The 23,707-nt window shown below is 42.9% G+C and overlaps 6 protein-coding genes and 3 non-coding genes across 10 annotated transcripts; 4 read left to right on the forward strand and 5 right to left on the reverse strand.

The window, feature by feature from the left end:
• The first annotated feature begins 160 nt into the window (after positions 1–160).
• Positions 161–2,344, forward strand: LOC6630562 (FAST kinase domain-containing protein 4). Its single transcript, XM_002054343.4, has 6 exons — positions 161–416; positions 471–1,217; positions 1,276–1,525; positions 1,583–1,857; positions 1,912–1,981; positions 2,047–2,344. The coding sequence occupies exons 1-6, from the start codon at positions 215–217 to the stop codon at positions 2,255–2,257; spliced, it is 1,755 nt and encodes a 584-aa protein (XP_002054379.1). The 5' UTR covers positions 161–214; the 3' UTR covers positions 2,258–2,344.
• A 38-nt stretch (positions 2,345–2,382) lies between these two features.
• LOC6630075 (IQ motif and ubiquitin-like domain-containing protein) lies at positions 2,383–5,170 on the reverse strand. Its single transcript, XM_002054342.4, has 8 exons — positions 4,601–5,170; positions 4,287–4,542; positions 4,005–4,222; positions 3,428–3,938; positions 3,241–3,373; positions 3,064–3,176; positions 2,827–3,011; positions 2,383–2,757 (listed from the first exon to the last, which is right to left on the reverse strand). The coding sequence occupies exons 1-8, from the start codon at positions 5,044–5,046 to the stop codon at positions 2,493–2,495; spliced, it is 2,127 nt and encodes a 708-aa protein (XP_002054378.1). The 5' UTR covers positions 5,047–5,170; the 3' UTR covers positions 2,383–2,492.
• Positions 5,171–5,941: 771 nt separating this feature from the next.
• LOC6630074 (uncharacterized) lies at positions 5,942–7,428 on the reverse strand. Its single transcript, XM_032439374.2, has 2 exons — positions 7,410–7,428; positions 5,942–6,605 (listed from the first exon to the last, which is right to left on the reverse strand). Exon 2 carries the CDS (start codon positions 6,602–6,604, stop codon positions 5,951–5,953), a length of 654 nt encoding a protein of 217 aa, XP_032295265.1. The 5' UTR covers position 6,605; positions 7,410–7,428; the 3' UTR covers positions 5,942–5,950.
• A 5,488-nt stretch (positions 7,429–12,916) lies between these two features.
• TRNAS-GCU (transfer RNA serine (anticodon GCU)) lies at positions 12,917–12,998 on the reverse strand. Its single transcript has one exon. It is a non-coding gene; the product is annotated as a tRNA-Ser (tRNA).
• A 335-nt stretch (positions 12,999–13,333) lies between these two features.
• On the forward strand, positions 13,334–13,415 carry TRNAS-GCU (transfer RNA serine (anticodon GCU)). Its single transcript has one exon. It is a non-coding gene; the product is annotated as a tRNA-Ser (tRNA).
• Positions 13,416–13,566: 151 nt separating this feature from the next.
• Positions 13,567–13,648, reverse strand: TRNAS-GCU (transfer RNA serine (anticodon GCU)). Its single transcript has one exon. It is a non-coding gene; the product is annotated as a tRNA-Ser (tRNA).
• A 2,781-nt stretch (positions 13,649–16,429) lies between these two features.
• LOC6630070 (trithorax group protein osa) lies at positions 16,430–17,629 on the forward strand. The gene has a single exon (XM_002054340.3). It carries the CDS (start codon positions 16,467–16,469, stop codon positions 17,526–17,528), a length of 1,062 nt encoding a protein of 353 aa, XP_002054376.1. The 5' UTR covers positions 16,430–16,466; the 3' UTR covers positions 17,529–17,629.
• A 207-nt stretch (positions 17,630–17,836) lies between these two features.
• On the reverse strand, positions 17,837–20,223 carry LOC6630069 (phosphoglycerate mutase 2). 2 transcript variants are annotated; one of them, XM_002054339.4, is made up of 4 exons: positions 19,852–20,223; positions 18,827–18,939; positions 18,110–18,604; positions 17,837–18,047 (listed from the first exon to the last, which is right to left on the reverse strand). In XM_002054339.4, exons 1-4 carry the CDS (start codon positions 19,875–19,877, stop codon positions 17,884–17,886), a joined length of 798 nt encoding a protein of 265 aa, XP_002054375.1. In that variant the 5' UTR covers positions 19,878–20,223; the 3' UTR covers positions 17,837–17,883. The 2 variants fall into 2 exon arrangements, with proteins under 2 accessions (XP_002054375.1, XP_015027682.1); XM_015172196.3 differs by lacking the exon at positions 19,852–20,223 and adding an exon at positions 19,678–19,826.
• Positions 20,224–21,564: 1,341 nt separating this feature from the next.
• CAH8 (Carbonic anhydrase 8) lies at positions 21,565–23,698 on the forward strand. Its single transcript, XM_002054338.4, has 3 exons — positions 21,565–21,974; positions 22,740–23,269; positions 23,336–23,698. Exons 1-3 carry the CDS (start codon positions 21,911–21,913, stop codon positions 23,696–23,698), a joined length of 957 nt encoding a protein of 318 aa, XP_002054374.2. The 5' UTR covers positions 21,565–21,910.
• Positions 23,699–23,707: the final 9 nt, after the last annotated feature.

Here is a 23,707-nt window from a genome sequence, read left to right on the forward strand (position 1 = left end):
GTCTAATAAGTAAAATATAAATTAATCATGAATCATAACAAATATGTATAAAAATGTCCTGTTAAAACACGACCTATTGACACCGTGACGTTTACAACGGGCACAGTTTTTCATGCAAAAAATGTAAACAAGAAGGTTATGTAAACTTCATTGGTCTTACAGCGTGAAGATTAGCCTCCAGTTCTCCACGGAATCACTAGGAACATAAGTGAAAATGTTGGGACTACAACGGTTTGCCGGCAGTATTGTCATACAGCTATATCGACGCGCCCCATACAGCAGCAACGCACGTGCGGCGAGCGCTGCACTTGCTACAGCGGCTACTAATGGGCAAGGAGTGGGTTCAGGAACGTCTGATGAGCCGGAGCCTCGTGCAACACCAGCGGATGCAAGCGTCAGAAAGCCAAAGGTTACGGGTGCGTAAATGAGTATTAAACTGATGAACTTATTTACATATTCCCCATTTTCAGGGCACATGGTTGCTGCGGCGTTTGAGTCGTTGAGGAATGAAACTGAATCCAGTGGAAAACCAACAACGAACAAGTCAAGCACTGCCTCTGTCGCCAATAACATAGATGAACGCATTGGCAATGCCAAAACTGTGAATGGTCTGTTGTCCATAACGGAGAACAACGTCGCATTTTCCCGTAAACATGCCCTAAAGATTGTTTCCATATTGGCCGAATGGAGCACCGTCAATCGCGTAAAAATATCAGAGTTTGAGAATGACACGAGGTTCCTGCGCGTTTGTCGAATGCTCGGCCGAACCGTGCCCAAGAATGATGCCAACGGTAAAAATAATGGCAACACTGGAGGCTCCACGAACAGCAATTCATCAAAACGCATTTCCGGCTTTCGCACGGACGACCTTAATACAGTTCTTGGTGTGGCAGGTGACGATGAGGCGGCCAAATTAATAGCCAGCATAAGCCTGCCGCAAATGGTTAAGGTGATGAGCACCCTGGCGCAGCGCAAACGCCGAAGCACCCCATTGCTACGTTCATTAGCGTTTAACATTAGCAGCGCCTCGGAGCAGTTGGATCTGAAGCAAGCTGCCGATGTGCTGTATGCCATGTCCACGCTGAACTTTCAAGACTCTGTTCTCGGTGCAAAAGTGTGTGCAGATGTGCAGGCTGCATTGCCAAAGAATTCTGAAAAATCGGCCGTTGTGGGCTCTGTGCTGACGAGTCTGGGCATAATGCGCTATCGGGATTTGGGTAAGTGCAAATCGGTCTTAATTTGAGTTAACTACTAATCAAACTACTTAAATTACAGACATATTAGAATCGTTGACGCAATGGCTGTTGAAGAACAGTGAAGTCTGCCGACCTCAGGATCTTAGTGCTTACTTCTTAACAGCGGCACAGCTAAACTTCAAAAGTGCACATTTGGAGGATGTGCGAAAAAAGCTGGCGAAATCAATTGTTCGCGAGGATTTCACGAAGCAATTGGATTGGCTGAACTATGTTTGGTCACTGACAATGCTGGGGCTTGTGGAGCACAGTCAATTAGAGTCGGTGCTGAGGTTGTTGTTGCAAGTGCTTTACTTAAACGGACTAATCCAGCTAGTTCTTTCTTGCAGGGCGGACTTCCTAGCTAAATTGGAGAGTGAAAAGGCCGGGTTAACGCCAACATCCAAAATGAGGCTGCTGAACCTTAACAGCTATGCGCAACTGTGCGCCAGCGACTATAAGGGCGCTTTGCTGCCTGCCGATAGTCCTGCCTACAATGTGCCTATGGCGCACACAAAGTCTAAACAGATTCTTGTCAACGGAATGTTAGACGCGTTAAAGAGCCTGTTGCCTTCCAATAATCATGTGCAGGGCTCGGTTGACAGCAAAATGGGTTTCTTAATTGGTAAGTGGGTCCAAGCATTTTGCTGAAAGAAACTTTCTATAATCTAAACTTCAGATGCTGTATGCCAATTCGATGCAAAACGAAATCCACTTCCCCTGGATAGTAATAATCCAGATGTCATTAGGTAGTTACTACAATATGTGACCCTTATACGCACCTGATTTTAATATCCTTGTTTAATGCATTTAGAATCGCTTTAATGGTAATTGACTTCCATGACATATGCCATGGAACGCATCGCAGTGCAAGTGGCACAACGAACCTAGCGTTCGATCTGCTGGAAAAGAGTGGCTATCAAATCATACCTGTGCCCTACAATGAGTTTAGCACCAGTGACAAATTACTGAAACGTGTTCAGTATTTGGAGGCGAAGTTTAAGGCCATTGTTAGTAGCAAATAGTTTCAGTTATATCAAAATTTGAATTGTTTGATTATTGTAATTTTATAATTAGGCGCTGAATTAAAGTAAACTATTCAAATTTAATAACAGCTGCATATAAGATACAGAATGGCCGGACAGTAAGTGAAAATAGTTCGTATATGCTCGGATAAAACTTTTAATTTGACTAAATATTTAACGTTTTTTTTTTGTTTTTTTTTTTGTTTTTGATATTTTGTTGCCCAATTGATACCATTTATACCGCATCTAGGTTGCTGCTGCGCTGCTTATTCATGCCTACCTTCCACCATTGTCCTGTCTCTTGGAACTCTGTGGCCACAGTTGCCAACGTGTGGAACAAATTGCGTGCCAACATATGACAATTGCCAACGTGCAATATAAACTTAGGATCGTAAACCTTTTCCATATCCTCGATCTTGTAATGATCGCGCGTCTCACGCTCCGTCAGGCATACACAGTTCCATGGGGACCAGTCGTCGCTCTTGTTCCAGCGAGGTAATCTATCTCAAAATGTATGTTAAATATATGTTAAGTACAATTATCTTAATCAACTCTCAAATTGAACTAACCGCAATTCATTCAGATTTTCCGACTTGCTCAGCGCCGAGTGGCCATGCCAGATTTTGTCTATAATGTGCCGCACATCGTCCTGCTGTAAGACAAAGGCAAATGATGATGCGCATTTGCGTTTGCGCTCGTCGCGCTGAATGCAGCGCAGAATCGATTGATAAACTGTGTTCTCTGTGGCCACCAACTGCAAGGAATTCGCATTAGTAGCCCAGCAAAATAATGAACTTTTAACCTACCTTTAGGTAGTAGCAATGCTTGCATGTATCCACATGACTCTGGCGCGTGCGTACCGCAAACTGGGAAAGGGGCTTGACCTTTTTGCAGACGATGCACATACGCGAAGGCACCTCTGCGACAGGATATAGGAATTCGTTGAATTTTGTGAATACATCTGTGTATTGATATAGACTTACTGGATGGTACGTCGCGTTTTTGGAACTTAATCAGCTCAAAGAATAATATGTTCTGGCGCTTGCGTAGAATTTCCACATCGCAAGACTTGGTGTAAATTAGCAGATTTTTTTCTCGATCAAACAGATCAAAAAGCTAGAGATGTATTATTTTAGTAGTTATTGGCTTCTCTACTACTCAAGCACTTACCTCAGGAAAGCTTGGGTAACACGTTTCCTCCATAAGCAGCTCCATGACACGCCCTAACAGCTCCAGACGCTTCTCCTTATCCTCCGTATTACGTAAATCCTTGTAGATTTCAGTTAGAAATCGCACGCGCTGCGTACGCAACAAATCTAAATGTATTTTGGTATCCTTGTAGCCAATCCACTCGATTGGCTTTCCCATTTTCTTCAAAAGTTGATCATTGCGAAAATCCTCCATGGCCAGGTAAACAAGACGCCGCTGTCGCTCCACACCGTTCAGCAAACGGATTTCCTTGTCGAGCAGAATGTTGACCTCGGAAATACGTGCTGGTCCCTCATAGTTGGCTGCGATGCGTTTAAGTTCCGCCCGTTTCCAGCGCGAGATTTCCGCAAAGAGCAAATCAAAATCATCAGTGGTGCGTGGAAATTGTTTGATTAGTTCATTGCGTTCCACCCGCTGCTCCACGCACTCTTCATACTGCTTATCCTCATCCACGCGATTCATCACCAGGCGGCTGGTGACAATAACAAGAACCATACAATATTCATAGAGTTTTGATCGCTGTGCCCGATCTACCTACCGATACTCCTTGGCACGTATATGTATGTACTTCCACAGTATCCAGCGTCGCCAGTTGCGCTGTATCAACAGTATCTTCTCGAGCTTGCGCTCCGCACGTTCTTTTTGCGCATAGGTCTGATATTTGCCGGGTATGATCACAAAATCCGTGGCCGTGGACACGTATCTAATGTTATTGTCATCCAGAAAGCATTGCACGGACTGCTCATGTGCTGTATTCTAAGATTAAAGGTTTTAAGTTAAGCACAAAAGATTTGTTTACCATTGCCCAGCGGCCGCTTACCAGTGTCTTCTCCTTGTGCTCCCAGGTCTGCGTGTCGCGTGAACGATAGCGTCTATACTTCCACTTATCAAAATACGGTCCAGTTTGTGTAAATGCATCCAAAAATATTTTGCCACTTATCTTGTCCTTGTAGCCGCACAGAAATGGCTTAACAATCGCAGCGTTCTCAATCTCGACGATAATATTTTTGGGCTGGCCATCTTCCGTATCCTCGCCGGATATATGCACAGTTAGGTAGTCGGGCAAACGATATTTTCTATACAGTGCATAGATGCATACTAAAAAATCGTTTATTATATTATGACAATACTCACTCGTAGTACACGCTGAGACTCAATGTGGGTGGATCGTTGCTATCCGAAATATTTGGCTCGCTGAGATCCAACTGAAACTCGTGTATGCCAAACTCGTCACAAATTGTCGAATGAATGGGTGTTGTATTGCAGAGCACACGACCACCTTGCTTGACAATCAGCAGCTCCGGGTCCACTTCGAATCTGCGCGATAGATCCTGCTTGACCTCGGCTATGGTCATGCAATTGGGATAGACTTGGGCAATGAAATTGTCGTTGGATATGCAAAACTTAACGGTGACATTTTGGGCCACCACGCAGACACCTTGCGACGGCTCAGATTCAGTGCTGCGGGGCTTGTATTCAGGTCCGCATACAGCCCGAACCTTTGGCCGTTGCGAAGGCGCCACATTCAGCTGCATGTTGCATACATAGGATGGGGGCGGGGGCGAGTCCTTGTCGCTCATTTTGCAGCTTACAAATAGAGGAACAACAAAAATATAATTATATATTTATGCGTCTTATGCGTAATGCTATTCTTTGGGAATCTTTAACAAAATCCCAAAATGAGTCCGCCTGCTGCGTTCGTGTGTGCTTGTGTGGGGCCCTTCAATGAGACTGTTGGGTCAGTACGGGGTATGGGAATTCATTTGTTCAATAAATCTGTTGCTTGGCGCCCTGTTGTGGCAACGTGCCCCATGCCACGCCACATTTTCCGCTTAGAAACTTGCCTACTGTTTATTATTTAATTGCGCACAGTTTTCTCACGCGCTTTTTAAATGAATTCTATTTACACGAGTTTTTTTTTTTTTTTTTTTTGGCCAGTTTCTTGGAGTGAAAGCGCCACACATCACCACACACAACAAATTTTTTTCTAATTGCCCTTATTTCGTTTTTCGCCAACTTCCATATCTTGCGGCCAAAATGAATCTCAAAGTTGTCATCATTCCATTATTTATTGCACAACGCTCGAATGGATGCTGTGTGGACGCCGGCGGTAATTACTTTACCTAAATGGTTTTTAAGTTATGATTTGCTTATAACTCGTCGGATATGTGTATGCAGAAGGCAGTCCACACGTGATCACAATTGCCGGGCAATCTGAGCCATAATGATGCCGTTTAAAGGCGATTTGTTAAGTACATGCCCTGCTCCCCGTCAGCTACATGATTATACTATAACATTTATAATTGTCTGGGACATAAGCCTAGATCGAAATGCCACCTATTTAGGTTGCCAAGCTGGCAGCAAATTTTCAAGAGTCAGGGAGTGGAACTCTTGGCCAGCTTATTGAAATCTGATATCTGAATAATTGCCACAGGCATTTTTTTTTGGTTAGTTGAAAACAAAACTCGTACTGTATTCATTTAATCAATAAATTATGTTTTTATTGTAATAGAATTTCGATTTAAGATTAAGAGGCGTCAGCGCTGACTTGCGATCGGCACGCGCCACCTGCAATCGGAAGGGGCGTCCATTGAAGTAGTAGTCCTTGTGGTGCTGCACGCGCAGCAGCTTGCTCTGCGTGGTCGTCGTAGGAGTCACTGTGGTTGGAATCGAGCTGTGAGCGGGTTCGCGTTCGCGATTCTTATCCGTGGTCAGCTTGGGTGAAGATGTGGTCGAGCTGGGTGTCTCCTGCAGAATGGGCTTGATTTTCATGGGCTGATAGTCGTAGCCAACACCGGGTATATAGCGGTACGGTAGCGGTGGTATGGGTATGAAATAGATTTTCGAATCCTTCTTGGTTTTCTTTGTTTTGCTGCCGTTTTTGTTGTATTTGCGCAGATTCAGCGGCTTCGAGGTGACCAGATAGTCCATGTAAATGTTGTCCAGCGCCGGTGATTGCACCAACAGCTTGCTGATCAAACGTGGAGGCGTGCCGGTGCCGGTGCCGGTGCCGGCAGCATCTGTGCCGCTCGGCATGCGCATGCTGTACGAGTAAGCGCTGCCCGGCCGGGGCGTGGCCAGGGCGAGCAGTGCCAGCAGCGCGGCCAGAGCGTAATGTGCGTGCGACAGAGAAGGCATGCTGCAAAAATTAAGAGGAGAAAGATGTATGTATATATGTCAAGGCAGGTTTACAAAAATGTCCACAAATTGGGGATCAAGCGCCCACGCCCTGCATTCAAATCGCAATTGTTTTGAGATTTGATTGATGGACTAATGGCTACCAAAAAAAAATATATATAAATAATAGCCAAAGTCGAGCATTACAGATACAAATCAAGCAATGGCAAGCATTTTTTTTTTTGCAAGTCACAGTTGCCGAATAATTCAATAATAAGTAAATCGGCTGTGCGCATCAAAGCGTGAAATATTTTTTTCATAAAATGTTTGCCACTTTATTGTAAAGTTTCTCACGTTCCAGACGCAAACCAAAAAAATAAAAATATTATAAAAACAGATTTCGAGAGTCTTGATTTGATTTACTTAAATGAAAGCATTTAATGCACGCTAATCAAAGCGCGAACGCCGACGTCGCTGCCGCCGTCGCAGTCGCTGTCGCCGTCGACGCCTGCTGAGCAATTACGCTAATGAGCATGGCGAGCGCCATCTGGCGGCGCATTTCAACGCCTGAGTGATTAATGAGCAAGTAAAAAATAAATTGATCAATAAAAAAAAAAAAGCAAAAGCCAAATAAAATCGAAGAGAAACAAAAAACCGGCGGCACTGGCAGCCTAAACGGCATCAATTTCAAATCGAGACAAGCGCGATAACGTTAACATGTTTGGGGCAGGGAGGTTGCGCCCCCACCTGCCTGATTATGCAAATTAAAGATACGTATCATAAATAATAACGATTTAGTAGTATCTACCTTAGATTAGCCTAATACCTTGTTTCTAACGAAGTTCGCCGCTGGCGATTCTGAAATTTGGCGTGTGGCGCCCTCTATTGACCTTGCGGCGAAAGAAGAAGAAGAAGAAGTCAAGAAAAAGATAACAGTTGAACACAGTTGATAAATTGCAGAAAGTTCGCAAATAATTAGCTGGCAACATAGAACGCTGCCAGAGCAAGACCCGCATGAAATATGAGCAGGGCGGAAAGAAAAGCCAACGCCTTTTTAGCTTTCTTTGGTTTGGCAGGTTGTGGGAGTGTTCGCCATGCTATCCATGTAATTTGATATCAAGAATTATTGATATTGAGCAGGCAGCGATCTCTCGCTCGCAGTTGGAAGAACAACACTGCCAAGCTAACTTTTACATATTGAAACTACAATTTTGCACTAATAACAAGAATTTTGAAAACAAGCTCAGAAAATCTCACGGAACCTCCAGCCTCTGGCTATCACTGATTTTTTTTAATGATCTATTCACTAGACGATCTTTCTTGTTTTACTATTTTTTTTTTTCTAATATGAAAGATTGTTTGTATATTATTAACGTACTTTAAACCAGTCAAGGTCCTCTTTGTTTTATGCCTATATCATTTGTTGAACTCGACTAATTAAGTCGCAAGTCGCAAGAGTGAAAACTGCTCGCAGAACGAAAGACTTAGGCAACGAACTTGCCTGCTGTGCCGCATTCATGCATATGCACAAAGTATAATTAATAAATTTCTAGCAGCTGTCAACTGCACAAATGGTTATTTGTTTATGCAAATTGATGAGCATTTTAATGGCATTTATTTAAATTGCACTCACTTCAAATGGCTTCGGCTGCAGCTGCAGCTGCGTTTGCGTTTGCGTTTGTGTTTATTTAATTTATTTGCCAATTCGATGCGCAGTTAATGCTTGATGCGAAATTTAATGTGTACTTAAAAGCGCATAATTTATGACTACGCCCCTCGAATATTCAAATTCTTCCTAAATTATTCGACCCTTGCGTATTGTTTCTTTTGCACTGGGAATCTTGAAATTGTTTTATTAGCTGTTTATTATCACGATTTGATTTGGAAATTATATTTGATGCGCGTTTTCCATATGCTCCTGGCACTATATTCCCGACGCGTCGTCAGCCTTAGAAATCTTAAACCTTATACGTAGCTAAGCGCGCAGCGTTAGTTTTTGACGTTGTGGACGCCTCGAAGAGCGGCAAATAAATGAGATCTGCGGACTATGTGTAATTTGTTTTTTTTTTTCTTTCTTTAAACCAAAATCAGTGTGCTGTGTTTGCCCGACGCTGCCGCAGTCGGCGTCAGCGCTGTCGTCTACGACGTCGTCGTCGTCGTGGTGCTACGTCATAAACTTGGACTTGGTCGAATGCTCGGCTGTAAGAGTGAGCGTTCACTTGCCGGCTCAACTTGTTGCGTTGTGTGTGAGGTCCGAGGCTGGCAACTGACGCCTGAACACAGCCGACAACGATCTTGATGATGAGCCAACGCTAGCGAGCCGAACGAAGTGCATCAATTTGCTTCTTTATTGTTTGCCCGCTTACTGTTACAGTTTGCGATTGCACTTTGCGGGTTTTGCTTTGCCATTTGCTTGACAAATTCAACGGGCCGAACAGGCGAATTGATTCATTTCAATTGCCGCCAGAGTAGCCGTCAGAGCCGCCAGTCGGCCCGCCAGTTGGAAAGTGTCAGAGCACGCTGGAAACTCTATATCATCCAGCCCGTTCAGCCCGTTCAGTCATATACTTAGATTTTGATTAAATTACCAACTGGCCACTGTTCGACTGGCTTTGGCTCTCGTCTGTCTCCCTGGGCGTTGCTAACCGCCTTTGTCTTTCCGATTTGTGCACAAATTAGTTACAAATGAACCTACGACAACAAAGGCCGCTGGGTAACACGAAGCTGCTGTGGAAATCAGGTTGTTATTGACAGGCCACCGCATGCCACACAGCTGGAGCCGAAGTTGGAGCTGAGCTGAGCTGGGTAATACAATGTGCGTGTGCCGCTTAAAGGGTTCGCCTTTTGCGCTTTTCCCCGTCTTTTGTTATTGTTTTTAGCGTATTCTAATTGGCGCCACAGGCGTTACCAGCCGGCCTAATGTGTGTGAGCTCTTTTTAAACGCCATTGCGTGATGTGTTGACGTTTGGTGTCTGTGTTTCGGATTTGGCTTATTGGCCAGGTTAGTGGAGCTCTGTGCTGACCTTTGCCAGAGCTTAAGTTGACTGCCAAGCTTTGACCCAGTCTGTCTATGTAATTAGCAAAATTTATAGCCAACTTCCATTTCTTTTGGTGCCATCCAGTTTTAGAGCAGCTAATTAAAATAAGCAGGAAAAGCAAGTTTGACATTTAAATGTGTAATTACAATGTATTATGTAAACCCATTTACTGAGCGTACTTTCTCATCTTTCACCAACTAACGCAACACTAATTGGCCATCTTTTCTAACCTTCTAAGCTACATATGTCCGCATACTACTATATCAGAGAGCCCATCAAAATTAAGTGCAACCTTTTGTTTTGTTGTGCCCGCGCTCTGTACAAACAAATGACATAACCGCAAATATATCATTTGCCATTTGTTTACCAATGCCAGACACCGGGACGAGGTCCGCAAGCCGCACTCCAAGCCCCAATGGAATGGCAATCAAAACACCTTTAAATATTAATTAGCCTTGCCGTCAGCATCAGCATCAGCATCAGCTTCCCCTTTCAGCAATTACGCGTAACCAATGTACACAAAAGTGTGTGTTGAAGTGCGTAAAATCTCGCATAGCACCAGCATCAGGCCGAGCACCAGACGCAGAAGGAAGATACCATACATATAAATATATCTGCTGGATAGTCTAATCTAACAAACTGCACGCATCTGGTAGGTACAAGAACAACAAGTTCTAGCTGGCGCTGGCATAATTGCCAACGATTAGACAACACAAATCACGAACGAGCTGTAAACGCCAGCAGCAGCTAGCTATGCTATCCCATATCTGCATCAGCGTAGCGCTCCGTGTGAGCTAAGCTGGGAATTATTAAGAGTAATATGTTTAATGCTGACGGAAGCAATATAGATAGATAGTCAGAAGCACGAGACAATGACAATGGCAATGGCAATGCCAGCTGTATAAGACTCTCATAAGTCGGGCTGGGCGTAGAACTAATCAAGAAGACGACGCGTCGCCTGGTCGATGCTGCTGCTGTCCACAGCACGAATTCGAGCTGCTGCAATAAATGACAGGCAGGGCTTGCGTGTTTGACTAGTGCATGAAAAATGTTCTCTTTTTTTCGTACAACTGTTTCAGTCTGACAGTCTGCCGGCCAGTTAGATGTCTAACGTTTTCATTAGCCAGAATTAAAGTTGATGGCGTGGAACACCCACCCACGACTTGGGCCATCTGTACGACACTCTAAAGAGTTGATATGTTCATAAATATGTGTGCCTAATTATGAGTAGTTTCACATTTTATTGTCGATAAATTCGCAAGTTCATTAAACTCATTCGCCGGCAAGCGATTAAGCTGAATCAGCCTAACTAGCCTCTGTCTTAGTCGTTGTCGTTGTCTTTGCTTTTGGGTCTCAGCTTGAATTTGAGGCGTTTGGCGTTTGGCGCTTGGCGCTTGGCGCTTGGCATGTGGCCAACGCCATTTAATTGCCACCCGACTTTCGCGCTGTGCACTCGGAATGAAGTTGTCATCTTTGGCGGCTTATGCAATGCTAAAAATCTCGATCCGTCTTTTTTTGTGTCAATTTTCTGAGTAATGGCATACACTCGATTGGGGTCAGCGATGGACGCCAATTACTCTGACTCTGACTTTCATTGAAAGTTAAATATTTGTAGAGCAGACGAAAGGAAATGCAACGAAAGGAAAAGAGCAACGCTTAATTTGCAGCAGCAACAAGAGCCACAAATACAATATTTGCCCATCGCATGAATTTGCCCTGCCCTATAGCTGATACTTAAAAATGGGGTATGCTGCGATCTTAGCACAGTTAGAACTCAAGATGTAAAGCACTCAATTTGCATAAACCACGTTATGAAGTAAGCCACTAATACTATTTAATTCGAATTGGAATATATTAGAGATGTGCCACAATCAGTTGAGAACACATATTACAATTTTATACTACAGGGTATGACCGAGTCAGGCATCAACTGCACTTTGTGCATACATTTATTTATTCTATTATTATTATATTTGTTGTTGTCTTTGTTGTTTTTTGTGAAAGTGCCAAGTGACCACAAGTAAAAAGGTTAAACTGGGCGCCGAAGCGTGCCCTGCACTGAATAAGCTCTGCGCTCTGCTCGTCGTCGTCGTCGTCGTCGTCGAAACTGGGCTGCTGTGCATTGAGTTAAGTAGAATCTGTGGCCCGGCAACGAGGTGATTCAAGTCAAACAGTAATTTGAACGCATCCAGCAGGTGGAGAGAAATATTATGGTCAGAGATTATTTATGTTTTCAAATTTAAGAGTTGAGGCCCAGATGGATTTCGCTTCGGCATATATAGTGGCCACTTTCACACCTCCCACATCAGATGCCATTAACGAATTGTGCACTATATCTCAATCAGTTTATATCCGCACTATAAACAGAAAACTTTCCAATTTCCTGACAATTGGAGCAAGCGATTGATAGCTAAGTTTAATGGCCTTTGCAGATTTATAATTGCAGGAGATTTCAACACGTCGGAGGAGGAAAATGTAGCCACAAAACTTCTTTGGCTTTTCGCAATTAGCGAACAAGAAATATGTTTTATTACGCGAAAACGAGTTGGCAAAACTAAACAATACAACGAGTAATACAAGCAATTTAAACATTTTTATTTCATATTTGTATTTGTTGGCAATTGTTTTAAATAGATTAATTAGTCGCAGCAATTGAATGAAAAAGAAATCATTTGAAATGAACATAATTGCTTTGGTGAGTTTTACTATTTGAAGCCGCACCAACAGTACTCATTATTTCAATTGGCTTTTAATTTTGTTATTGTGCATTAAATATTGCCTTTTTAGCCGGTTTTAATACCTGAGCCTACGGCTCTGAAATTCTTCTCAATTGTTGTGGATTCCAGCTTGACCAATGCCTCGACGACCTTGACGCAACGGCAGCAACTTGGGGACCCTCTCACGCTCAATGTCAATAAACCTTAATTCTGGCGAATACATCCACTAAGCTGCTTCCCCACATCCACATCTTGTTGACACTTAACTTGTTATCAATGTATCTATTTTCATTTCGTTTATATTACTGCCTGGGCTGGTCATTAAACGTACCCTGTGGCGCAACAGCCGCGACCTGGTATGGTCATAAAAACTTTAGATTCAATTGAAGTGAGATAAGCATCTCTCCTTTAAAAGCGATTTAAAATTATGTAGCCGCAGTTGGTTTATAGATTGAAATTTAAGCTTAGATCTTTTTTAATGGCTATAAAATAAGTTAATTCTTTGTTTAGTAAGGCATTTAATTCGGTTTTAAAATAACAGCATTTAATTAACACATAAAAAATACAAAAAAGTATTTCGACGAGGATGGGATTCGAACCCACGCGTGCAGAGCACATTGGATTAGCAGTCCAACGCCTTAACCACTCGGCCACCTCGTCACGTGTCGGGGGTAGTCCTAAGGTTCTAGTTGATGTAGTCGGCATATATGCAGTCTTAACCTATAAAAAGCAGTTCAGTAGTGTATAAAGCAGTGTACTACAATCGGAAACTATAGCAAGCAGTGCATACATAATTTATTGCAAATCTTGATTTATAAAATGGACATTGTTTTTGAGTAAATGCATATTAAATTGATATAAATGTTTAAATACAAAAATCAACTTTATGTATTGTGCTATTCCTAATAGAAATATATACATTTTAAATTTTCGCACTGCTTGCGTATCAACTAAGCTGTACATGAAAAGAGCAACTGGGTGCCAAGGTCGCATATGACGAGGTGGCCGAGAGGTTAAGGCGTTGGACTGCTAATCCAATGTGCTCTGCACGCGTGGGTTCGAATCCCATCCTCGTCGAGTTTTTTTTTTAATTTCAAATCAAATTAGTAAGGTAGTTGAAAAGAAAAGCGGAAATGTCTTTTATTGATAATATTAAATAGCAATAAAATTAATCTAATAGTAAAGCATTAAAAATACCAACATATAAATTTGACAAAAAAAGCCATTGCGACGAGGATGGGATTCGAACCCACGCGTGCAGAGCACATTGGATTAGCAGTCCAACGCCTTAACCACTCGGCCACCTCGTCATGTTGCCTGCCGGCGGCGCAATGAGGCTTCTGAACTCTTTGACAACGCTCTCTTTATTCTTTTCAACCAATTCTATGACCAATAAACAAACGATAATTATGTCAATGAAAACGCCGTAAATAGTTACAAAAACAACAAACCCCGCTAAGTGGTTGCCCTGGATGGCAGGCAGCAAAAAAAAAAAATCACCTGTTCGCTGTTAAAGAAGTAGCCGAGTGCTGGCGCGTGTTTTGCGACTTCTGTAGTGCAATCGAAGTGTTTCAATTATTCGGCAATAGAGTTGAACTTTTGCTCCTATACCCTACACTGGCAAGGTATATTTGTTATCCAATAATCTAATAACATACACGTGTTATATAATATTTTGATGAGTTGGCAAGTCATTGAAATCACATTTTTTATTATAATGAAAATAGCTAATTAGTGATTAGCATTGTGATTATTAATTAAAAGGGTATTGCGACATACGAAAGATACAAATTGCATGGACACTTTTGCGTATTGTGTTTACAGAATCAATTTGTTTGTAGAACGCGAAGCCTAAAAGGGTTTTTGTATAATTCAGATACATATATGTAGATTTGATCGTGCCGCTGTCTGACCCAGTTATATTTATTATTCATTTTTATTGATTTTGCTACTCGCATTTCGCGATCAAAGTTTGATGTACAAAAACAAAAGTAGTTTACTTGAAATGAGCTGCCTACTCCCCTGCTGCTTGGACTGGTGCTGGCTACTGTTGATGCCGCCTCTACTGCTGCTGCTGCTGCTGCTGCTGCTGCTGCTGCTGATGATGATGATGATGATAATGATGATGATAATGATTTAAGATGAACTCAAGAAGTAACTGGCCTAAGTATGTGTACGTCCAGTTGTCAACCGTTGCCGTCGCCAGCGCGGTGTTAATGAACCCTAGTTCCTGATATCTGATAGTTGTTTACGTTTACGTTTATGTACGTTCCAATTGCCGGCATTTACACCTAGTGCGACACATGGGCTTCGTTAGGAAAGTGTGCCCAAGTTAAAAGATGCGCAGGCACGCGTGTTTATATTTAGCATCTAGTGCTGGCTGGCTACTATACGCAGCAGCACAAAAAGCCCGCTGTCCGGAAATAGTCACGTGCACAAGGACATTCCAAGGCTAATTACGTTGGCGCGTCGCCTGCGTCGTGGCAGTGGCAACAGTAGCGCGGGCATCACTTTAACCTGGCCTAGCCTGGCTTACCCGTTCATTATTGTTGTTCTTGCAGTCTCTGCACATAAAAACCCTCTTTGCGCCCCTTGTCCAGCCTGTTCTATACGCAGCGCAATCTGCGGCATCCAAGCACATACGTGTACCAGAGGTATCTTTAGCTGTATCTGTATCTTTGCATCTGCGTGGTTGTCTCCAGTTGCAGTTACAGTCTCCGCTTAATTAGCTATGTAATTTATTATTGCCCTAATCTGTAGGAGAGCAACGCCAGCAACGGCGACAGCGCCGGCGCCAACGCCGCTGGCATTGACAAATAAACAAATTATTTATATTAGATTATTAATATTAGCAGACATTCAAGTGGTGCAATTCAGGGAGCGCCCATCCATGTTTACCTGCCCGTCTATCAAATCAACATAATTATATGAGGCTCTCTCTGGCTGGCAAGCAGAGAATTGGCCCAGGGCAAGGTCCAAGACAAGGGCTTAATATGCAGCTATGACTGGCATTAACTAAGAATTATGCAGACAAAAAAGATGTACACTACGCTGCATGTGTGCATGCATGTATCTATGGACATATGTACATGCGCATGTACATTGATGTAATCGCACAATTATGCCCAATTATGCAACAGCTGCTCGTGACTGGGCTGAGTGGGGCGGAGCTGCAGTTACAGATACAGGTGCTTAAGCTTGGTGCTAAGCAGAATGCTTTGTGGATATCATTGACTAATGAGCGTTCTATTACCCGCCACTTACTCATGCCCCCTCTGCTACATCAGTGTCATAAAAATTAAAATACATAATCGCGGGTGTTTGTGCTGGGCGCTGGTTACAAGGCAGTCAGACATCCGATCCCGCAATTAACATTTCTGGCATATTTTTTGCTTTCTTTTTTAAATATTTTTGCAATTGCATGTGCATGTCGAAAATGCGAGCTTGGCACTTGGTAGTGCTGCCGCGGGGGCCATTGACACTTGAGGGTAATTATCATTATATTTGTGTACAAATGCTAACGTTTGGGCTGGCAGCAATTAGCCGATTTATCAGTTGGCAGCGAGCCCAGATATCTAAGCAGATCTCACAATCAGACGGAATAATGTAAGCTGCTTTGCCAATGCAATCAGCTAAGAACAGCAGCAGCAGCAGCAGCAGCAGCAGAAACAGCAGCCTGTCTACTTGGGCCAACTCGCCTCATGGCTAGTTCTGCGCATGCGCGGCGGCGGCGGCGACGTCGACTGCGCCAGTCTCGTCTTAGCCAATATAAAGCGCAGATTCTTAACGCTCTCATACCCATTGCCAGTTCAACGCCACTGCGGTGCAGTCCAACCGTTCTTTTGCTTGTGTGCAGCCTGACAGGATTAAGCTCCTGCTCGTACAGTCAAAAGTACTTATTGGTGTATGAAAATCGTGAACAGTTTTTTGTATTTTCTTTTAAAATCATTGTGAAAATTGTGATCCATTTTATCTGATCTTATTCTATCCAAAACTAAATAAACTTAACAGCAATTTAAATATGCATAAATAACAACTTTATAATTAGTTTGTGTAATTTTGGAAAAATAAGTGTTTCGCCCATATATTATTTAAAAAAAAAATTCTCCTTGCAGCAAACCTTTCGTAATGTCAACTCACATGTGGATAACGTGTCTGCGCATACTGCTGCCCTTGCTCCTGATCTACCCCTCGTATGCCGCCAATCTTTCGCCGCTAGTCAAGAAGCAGACGCAGTCAAAACAAGCGCAGTCGTCGCAGCAACAGCAGACAACAAGCCACAATACCGCAGCTGGCCAGCAATATGCGCAGGAGCCGGATCTGCCTGCCGAGCAACAGGATATCAAGAGCGAAGAGGAGGATGATCCGTATCAATTGTTGCACGAGTTCAAGCAGGATTCGCGATTGCCGGCCTCATCCTCAAACTATGCCTGGAATCCGTACACGGCAGCCGCCTCAGCTGCAGCCGCCGCACCCATCAATCCATATGAAAGTATGGCTCCAGCTGCGCCGGGCTTGCCCATGCCCAAGATGCTGCCATTTATTGGCTACGCACAGCCGCTGCTCATACCCTTTCCTCTGTACATAGCGCCCGACATGTTCTACCCCTCGTATCCGGACTCGAGTAATAACCTGGAAGATGTGGTCATGTCGCGCGCAGCCGGCGAACGTCGTCCGCCCTCGTCCCATTCGTCTCGCAACTCGCCCATATATTATGTTCGCCTGCCACCCACTCCATACATGTTTGTGCCCACCAACCTAGCACCCACTCCGTTTGGCAATAGCTTCTCGCCGCTGCTGACATACCAGCCCATGCCCACATTCTCCACCTTTGGATCGGTCTTCAATCTGCCCGTCAACTTCTTGTCCAATGGCAAGCCCTCAGGAATTTATCAGATGCATGGCGCGCCAAGCGACTTGGCACCATTCACGCCTGGGTTCGGCGGTAGCTTTAATATGCGCCCGCCCACACCCAGCAATCCGTATCGACCCATGCCACCGGCTCCGGCTGCTGGCTACGGACATGGCCAGCAGAGCTTTGGCCTGGCAGCATTGCCGGCACCGCAACAGGACTCAAAGTTGACCTCTCTGAAGCGCCCCTTTGTGTTCAATGGCCGCCCTGAAGATATCTATATACTGCCCAACAATCTGAACTCTCTGTACAATTACAACGAACAGAATTACTACTGATAGACCCTTCTAATTTCGGGGTCGTGTCAGCAACTGAAAGTATTACTAAATGCATTTAAATTAAAAATATTCAATAAAAATAAACAAAACAAAACAATAAATCCCAGAAAATAGGAAGTAATTGCTCACGTATCTTTCAGCTAGGATCATAAAATCTTACAAATCTTAGACAAGCAAACTGCTTATCTACTTGTGATGCGCTTATCATCTGTTATCATTAAAAAATAATTCTACTTTAATAAAAGACAACTTGTAAAAGTTTGTATTTAACTAAAAAAAAGTGGGTTGATAAATAATGTACATATATGTAAACTTATTGCTAAAAACTTAGGTTTATTTAAAAAATATGTAGTTTTCAATCGCCAATAGCTGCCACTTTTTGCTTCATTTCTTCAATATACTTGACATCGCCCAAGTATTTGCTCTCACCAATGAGCTGACCCGTGGCCATATTGAACTCGTAGACAATTGGCACACTATTGGGAATGTTGACCTTTTCGATTTGCTCTTCAGACAGGCCTAAGGAAATAAAAGCAAATCGTACAGCTAACTGTTCAGATCGTACGAACCACGTTACGCACCTTCAACGTGCTTAATCAGGGCTCGAGCCACAGTTCCATGAACGACGGCCAAGACGCGTGTGCCTTTGAGCACATCTTTTTTGATCTCCTCCCAGACGGGACTGACGCGATCCACGCACATGCGCATAGACTCGGTGAGAGGAAATTCATCGATCGGCACATTTTGAAAGTCGGAACTATTGCAGATCTCGTAAAAGTAGAGATTGGAGGTCTCGATTGGAGGCGGCAGGCCGTCGTAGTTGCGTCGCCAATGCTGTACCTGCTTCTCGCCATACTTATTGGCCAGTTCCCGTTTGTTAACGCCCGTCAAATTGCCATAGTGCCGCTCATTGAGCCGCCAGTCTGATACAATTGGCAAAAAGGAGCATTCCAATTCGCTCAATATCAAATCGGCGGTACGCTTGGAGCGACTCAGCTTCGAGCAGTAAACCTTATCGAATTCCATGCCGGCGCTTTTCAGATTGGCTGCAGCGATGCTGCGCGCCTGTTCCACGCCTGTTGTGAAAATCGAGTAGACTATCAGCACACACAAAAACAAAGAACGCTACTTTTCGTAATGCCGCATACTAAATACCCTTACGGACGACGTGCAAGAACATTGTCAAAGGAGCCGGGACATTGGCGTGCATGGAAACAGACCGACATAAAACTATTATACTCACTGAAAGGGTATAAAAAAAAAAAAAAACATATTTGTTATTATTTTCGCAAGCTTACCACCCGCACTAAGCGGCGCATCGTGCCAGCCACAAAATAGATTCTTCAGATTAAACTCGCTCTCGCCGTGGCGCAATAGTACAAGGCGATTCGTTTTTGCCATGAGGTTGGAACTGAAACGAAAAACAGGTCTTTTTATAAGTTGACTTTTGAAGCATTAGCGCCGCCAAGATATTGAAATTTTAATGATTTTTAAAAAGTTCACTTAGTGTGTCTATCTGATGGCAATTTCAAAGCTTGCTTGAATTTAAATAATTTGATCTAAACTATAGAAACAGCCGATCTGCAAAAAGTGACCTAACTACGTACTTTATATCTTGCTGCTGCTATATTCAGCAAAGGCCATTTCGATTGTAATGCTTAGCAAATTTCTGTTGAGCCATGCGGCTCGACTTGATACTTTTTGAAACGCACATACCGCACATACTTTTGGCTAACGTATCCGAAAGATACAGAAAAAAAAGAATCTGCGCTCACATGCCAAAGCCGAAACAAAACAAAACAAAACAAATCGCAAGCTCTGGCTACGCTTTAAACTGTTTTCGTTCTCCGTGTTTTGCTCGTCATATTCGGCGTTGTCGAGTTACCAAATTTTTGTTTGCTTATTTTGCGCTTCCTTCTCCCTCTCAAATTGTTACTGTTCTTGCGGTCGACGTTGCCGTCGCCGTCGCCGTCGCCGTCACTGTCGCTGCCATTGCATGCGCCTACATATTGGCATAGTTTGGATTTATATGTATTTTGATATTGTGTCTACGCTTCGCACACAGTGGAATAGCGCGCCAAAGTGCCGTTCGTCTATGCCGCAGCACTGCCTCGCCGCGCCGTTCACCCCGCTCACATATTGTACTTACGCCTGACGCTGCTGTCGCAGCTCCCTAAGCTCGCGCATTTCTGTTATTTAGTTTTACGAGTGTTGTTTGTGCGCTTTGGTTTTGATAAGTTTTTTTTTGGTGAGTTTTTTTTTTGCGTTGTTATTGTTGTTCGTTTTCTTTCAATATATGTATTTTATAATGCCAGTACGTTACACTTTTTGTTTCAATAACTTGAACATCACTTGTATCGACTCCTCTCTCACACACTCTATCCGCTTATCCGTTTGGCTTGCACTGCGTCGTTTTGTTTATATGTACATATATCACTTCTGCCTGCAACTACGTTTGTTTTTCTATTGGCTGCGGTCGAGTACTGCGCACAATTCTTATTGGCAAAATATGAGCTGCCACTTAACGTCTCAGTCGACGTCGCTATCGGCGTCGACGATGCTGATGACTACGGTACAACAACAGCTGATGCTGAGCCGGTTGCTGTTGTTGTTTTCCGCAGCACGTTGAGAAAGAGCGAAAAATCAATAAGAGTTTTATTACGCACACTAACCGAAATTTGAAATTTGAAATTAATTGTAAAAAAAATATATGTACATACAATGTTTAAAGTACAGTTGTTTGGCCAACTGAGAGTTGAATTAAAAACGTTGCATAATACTTTGAATAGGTGCTAATAGTTAAATATTTTAAATTTGTCTCGAGTGACCAGCTTAAAAACCATTCAAATGCAAATAGATATTTATTTAGTTATTTACAAAAAGCAATGGGTGAAATGCCTATAGCCCTTGTCCAAGTTTCTCTGTTAATTAATCAATATAAGTAATATTGTATTTCTGAATTAACTTTACCACAGCCCAAACAAATCACTTTTAAAAAAGCTTTATTTTTATATAAAACTAAATGTGTTGCATTGAACGGATTTTAGTATATAAACAGAGAGAAAGAGCGAGAGAGAGAGAGAGCACACAAATTAAACGGTACAACATTCAAGACAATGTATTTCTCGGACATTTGGCTCGACTTTGAACTTGATCTGCTTCATTATTCTCTTGGCAAGTCTCCAATGAATGCAATCACAGCGAAAGCTTTCTCTACAAAGTGCTGCCAGCCAAAAAATTTGGAGATAAGAACCTTTTTAAACATGGCTAAGCAAATCAATACTAATCGGGGCTATTATCTCTTGTTATCTCTGTAAAATGTTTAGTTTATTTATATGTAGATTTCTGGTGTGACTTACCTTCATTTAAGCTAAGCATTTCAAGACTTTAAGATAAACAAATGTAACATTGGCATCACTCGAGAACTGCAGCCTTGAAAAGGTAAATTTTGGCATCTGTTGAAAATAATAACAGAAATGTCTGAACAAAAGATCAAAGCAAATAACGTTAGCGAAGCTTTTAATATAATAATGAAGCTCTTTTTTAACGCGATGAAATCTGGCAATTATATTGTTTTTTGTATATATCATATGGAAGTGTTATATTATATATATCTATTAGTATTATAACTATTATTATTGTTTTTGGTTAACATAATCAGCCATTCAAATGACCTCATATATTGATGTGAAAGTCGAAATTTGAAATTGAATTAATTTCACACTTGATTACAGATGAAAAATGTCTATAAGGGCATTATAAAGTCGGTGCTTGCTGTTGAAATTGTGAAATGTGATAAATGTCTGTAAGCGCATTGAAAAGTCGGGGCTAGTACATAATTGTAATCGTAGTTTTAAACAAATAAAGATCTTGCTTGGATATTTCGTAATATTTTATTGCTGCATGTCATCGCTGGAATCAGAAGTTCTTCAAGAATTGTTCTTGTACTCGGAAGCAGCATATAAATAAGTACAGATACACACAATATATGTTTTGTGTGGGTGTCTGCTTGCCAACTTAGCTCGGCTTTAATTCTTTGAAAGCTCTAATTTGTTCGATCCGCACGAATCGAACATACGAAACTTATGTCTCTTGTCGCAGCTGAAAGTCTTTCCAAAGCCGATGTCTTGTCCCAAAAATCTGTCGCCGTCGCGGCGCTTAACTCTGACGAAGGGCCACCGTCAGAGCCATCGACTCCGTATAAAGGTCTAAGCCAGCCGTGAGCTCGGCTCAGTCTGCAGAGCAACGTGCGTGAGCATCTTTGTTGGGTAGTGCGTGGGTCCAACAATTGCACATATCAATTAATGTATTCATGTACATGTACGCATAGACAATTGTAAATTTTAGTGCGTGTGCGTGTGCGTGTGCGCGATTCTTGAAGAATGCATTTTCCGACAATTGGCGATTTCTATCAGCGTTTGCTATTTCTGTTGCCGTTCTCAGCAAGTGGGTATTATTATGTTTTAACAACTCTATCTGCAAATCAACCAAGTGTGTCCAAAGAATACATATCTCCGATTGTCAATCAAAATTTTGAAGATGCAACAATGCTTCCGCCATATGAAAATCTATGGCATATGTGTGTTATAAGAGTTAACGATGGGTTTTACGATCTGTAACGGCAGTTTTGGCCAAATTTATGAGCCATCTCTAAACTGTAACATAAAACTGTCAAATTGATGCCGGAGCAGAGCACACACACACACACACACACACACATCATCTAATGGATAGCAAACAAGCCAGTGGCTTGTAAATAATAACAATAATTAAAATCGCATGCACAAATGCTTCACAAAGACCATGGCAGATGTCAGAGCAATGTTATTGTTTACAATGATTATATAAGATGGCGTAAATATCATAGCCTTTTTGGCCATTTTCCCCACAAATTGTACAATTATTATTGTACACTTTTGACTGTACGTGTTGGGAACTGAGTCAAAACAGTTAGCCATTGTGGTGCTTGAATACCCAGGGATTACCCAACTGGTCCTAAACACAGATCATCATTTACTCGCTATTTACATCCATATGGATGCCGGTCTGATTGTCTGAGTGGGCCAGTCATTCAATGATTCATTCGAATCATTGTCTTAGCCGAAGAAGCCAGTGCTATCGGGGATTTAGGTTGAAGGCTTAAGCTATATATTTTTATTCTTTTCGTAAAATGTATCAGAAGATTTTTTATCACAACTTTTTGCCGCTTAGATTTGCTGCCGGAGGGTCTACGCTTCAGCTATGATGAGCCACAGCAATGGCGACACATTTATCCACAATGTGGCGGCTCCTATCAGTCGCCCATAGCACTTAATTCACGCAAAGCAATACCCATTAGCTTGCCGCCCCTGAACTTTGGTCACTACGAGGAGCCCTTCGATGAGCTTCTGAGTGTCCGGAATAATGGACATACAGGCATGTACAAGGCAGCCGGAAATATGCATTACATTTTCAAAGAATATCCAGTTATTTTCACAGTTGAATTCAGAGTGCCCACAACGGTGTTGGGCGAGCGTCCCTATCTCACCGGCGGTCTTTTGGGAGACTTCTATGAGGCCATGGCTGTGCATTTCCATTGGGGCTCGTCCCAGCGCAAGGGCTCGGAGCATTTGCTTAATGGTCGTCGCTATGATCTGGAGATGCATATCGTGCATCGCAACACAAACTACCAGAGCGATGAGGAGGCGAGAAATCAGACCGATGGCCTGGCCGTATTGGCTGTGCTCTTTAAGGTGGTCCGCGTAAGTGAATAGATATATCCTAGATATGAGCACATTTCAAACGCTAATCCTGCATGTTCTTTGCAGACCAACTATCCGCATTATCAACCTGGTCTCAGTGAAATCCTTGGCTCGCTACTGCACCTGGGCGACTTTAACAGCAGTTATACGCCAGCCGCGTTCCTCACGCTTGGTTCGCTACTTGGCAACTTGGATAGGGGCAACTTCTATGCCTACAGAGGATCACTGACAACGCCGCCATGTTCGCCAGCTGTGCTGTGGCATGTGTTTGCCGAGGTTTTGCCCATATCCCAGCTGGAACTGCCAAAGTTTTGGCAACTGAGAGATCGCCGCGGACGACCGCTGTTAAACACCTTTCGACCAGTGCAGTCCCTTGAGGGGCGGCAGGTATTTCAACGCCGCCCTCCATCGGAATACATCTGGTTATAATAAATGCTA

This window comes from Drosophila virilis, chromosome 2, assembly GCF_030788295.1.
Source record: "Drosophila virilis strain 15010-1051.87 chromosome 2, Dvir_AGI_RSII-ME, whole genome shotgun sequence".
Taxonomy (NCBI): Eukaryota; Metazoa; Arthropoda; class Insecta; order Diptera; family Drosophilidae; genus Drosophila; species Drosophila virilis.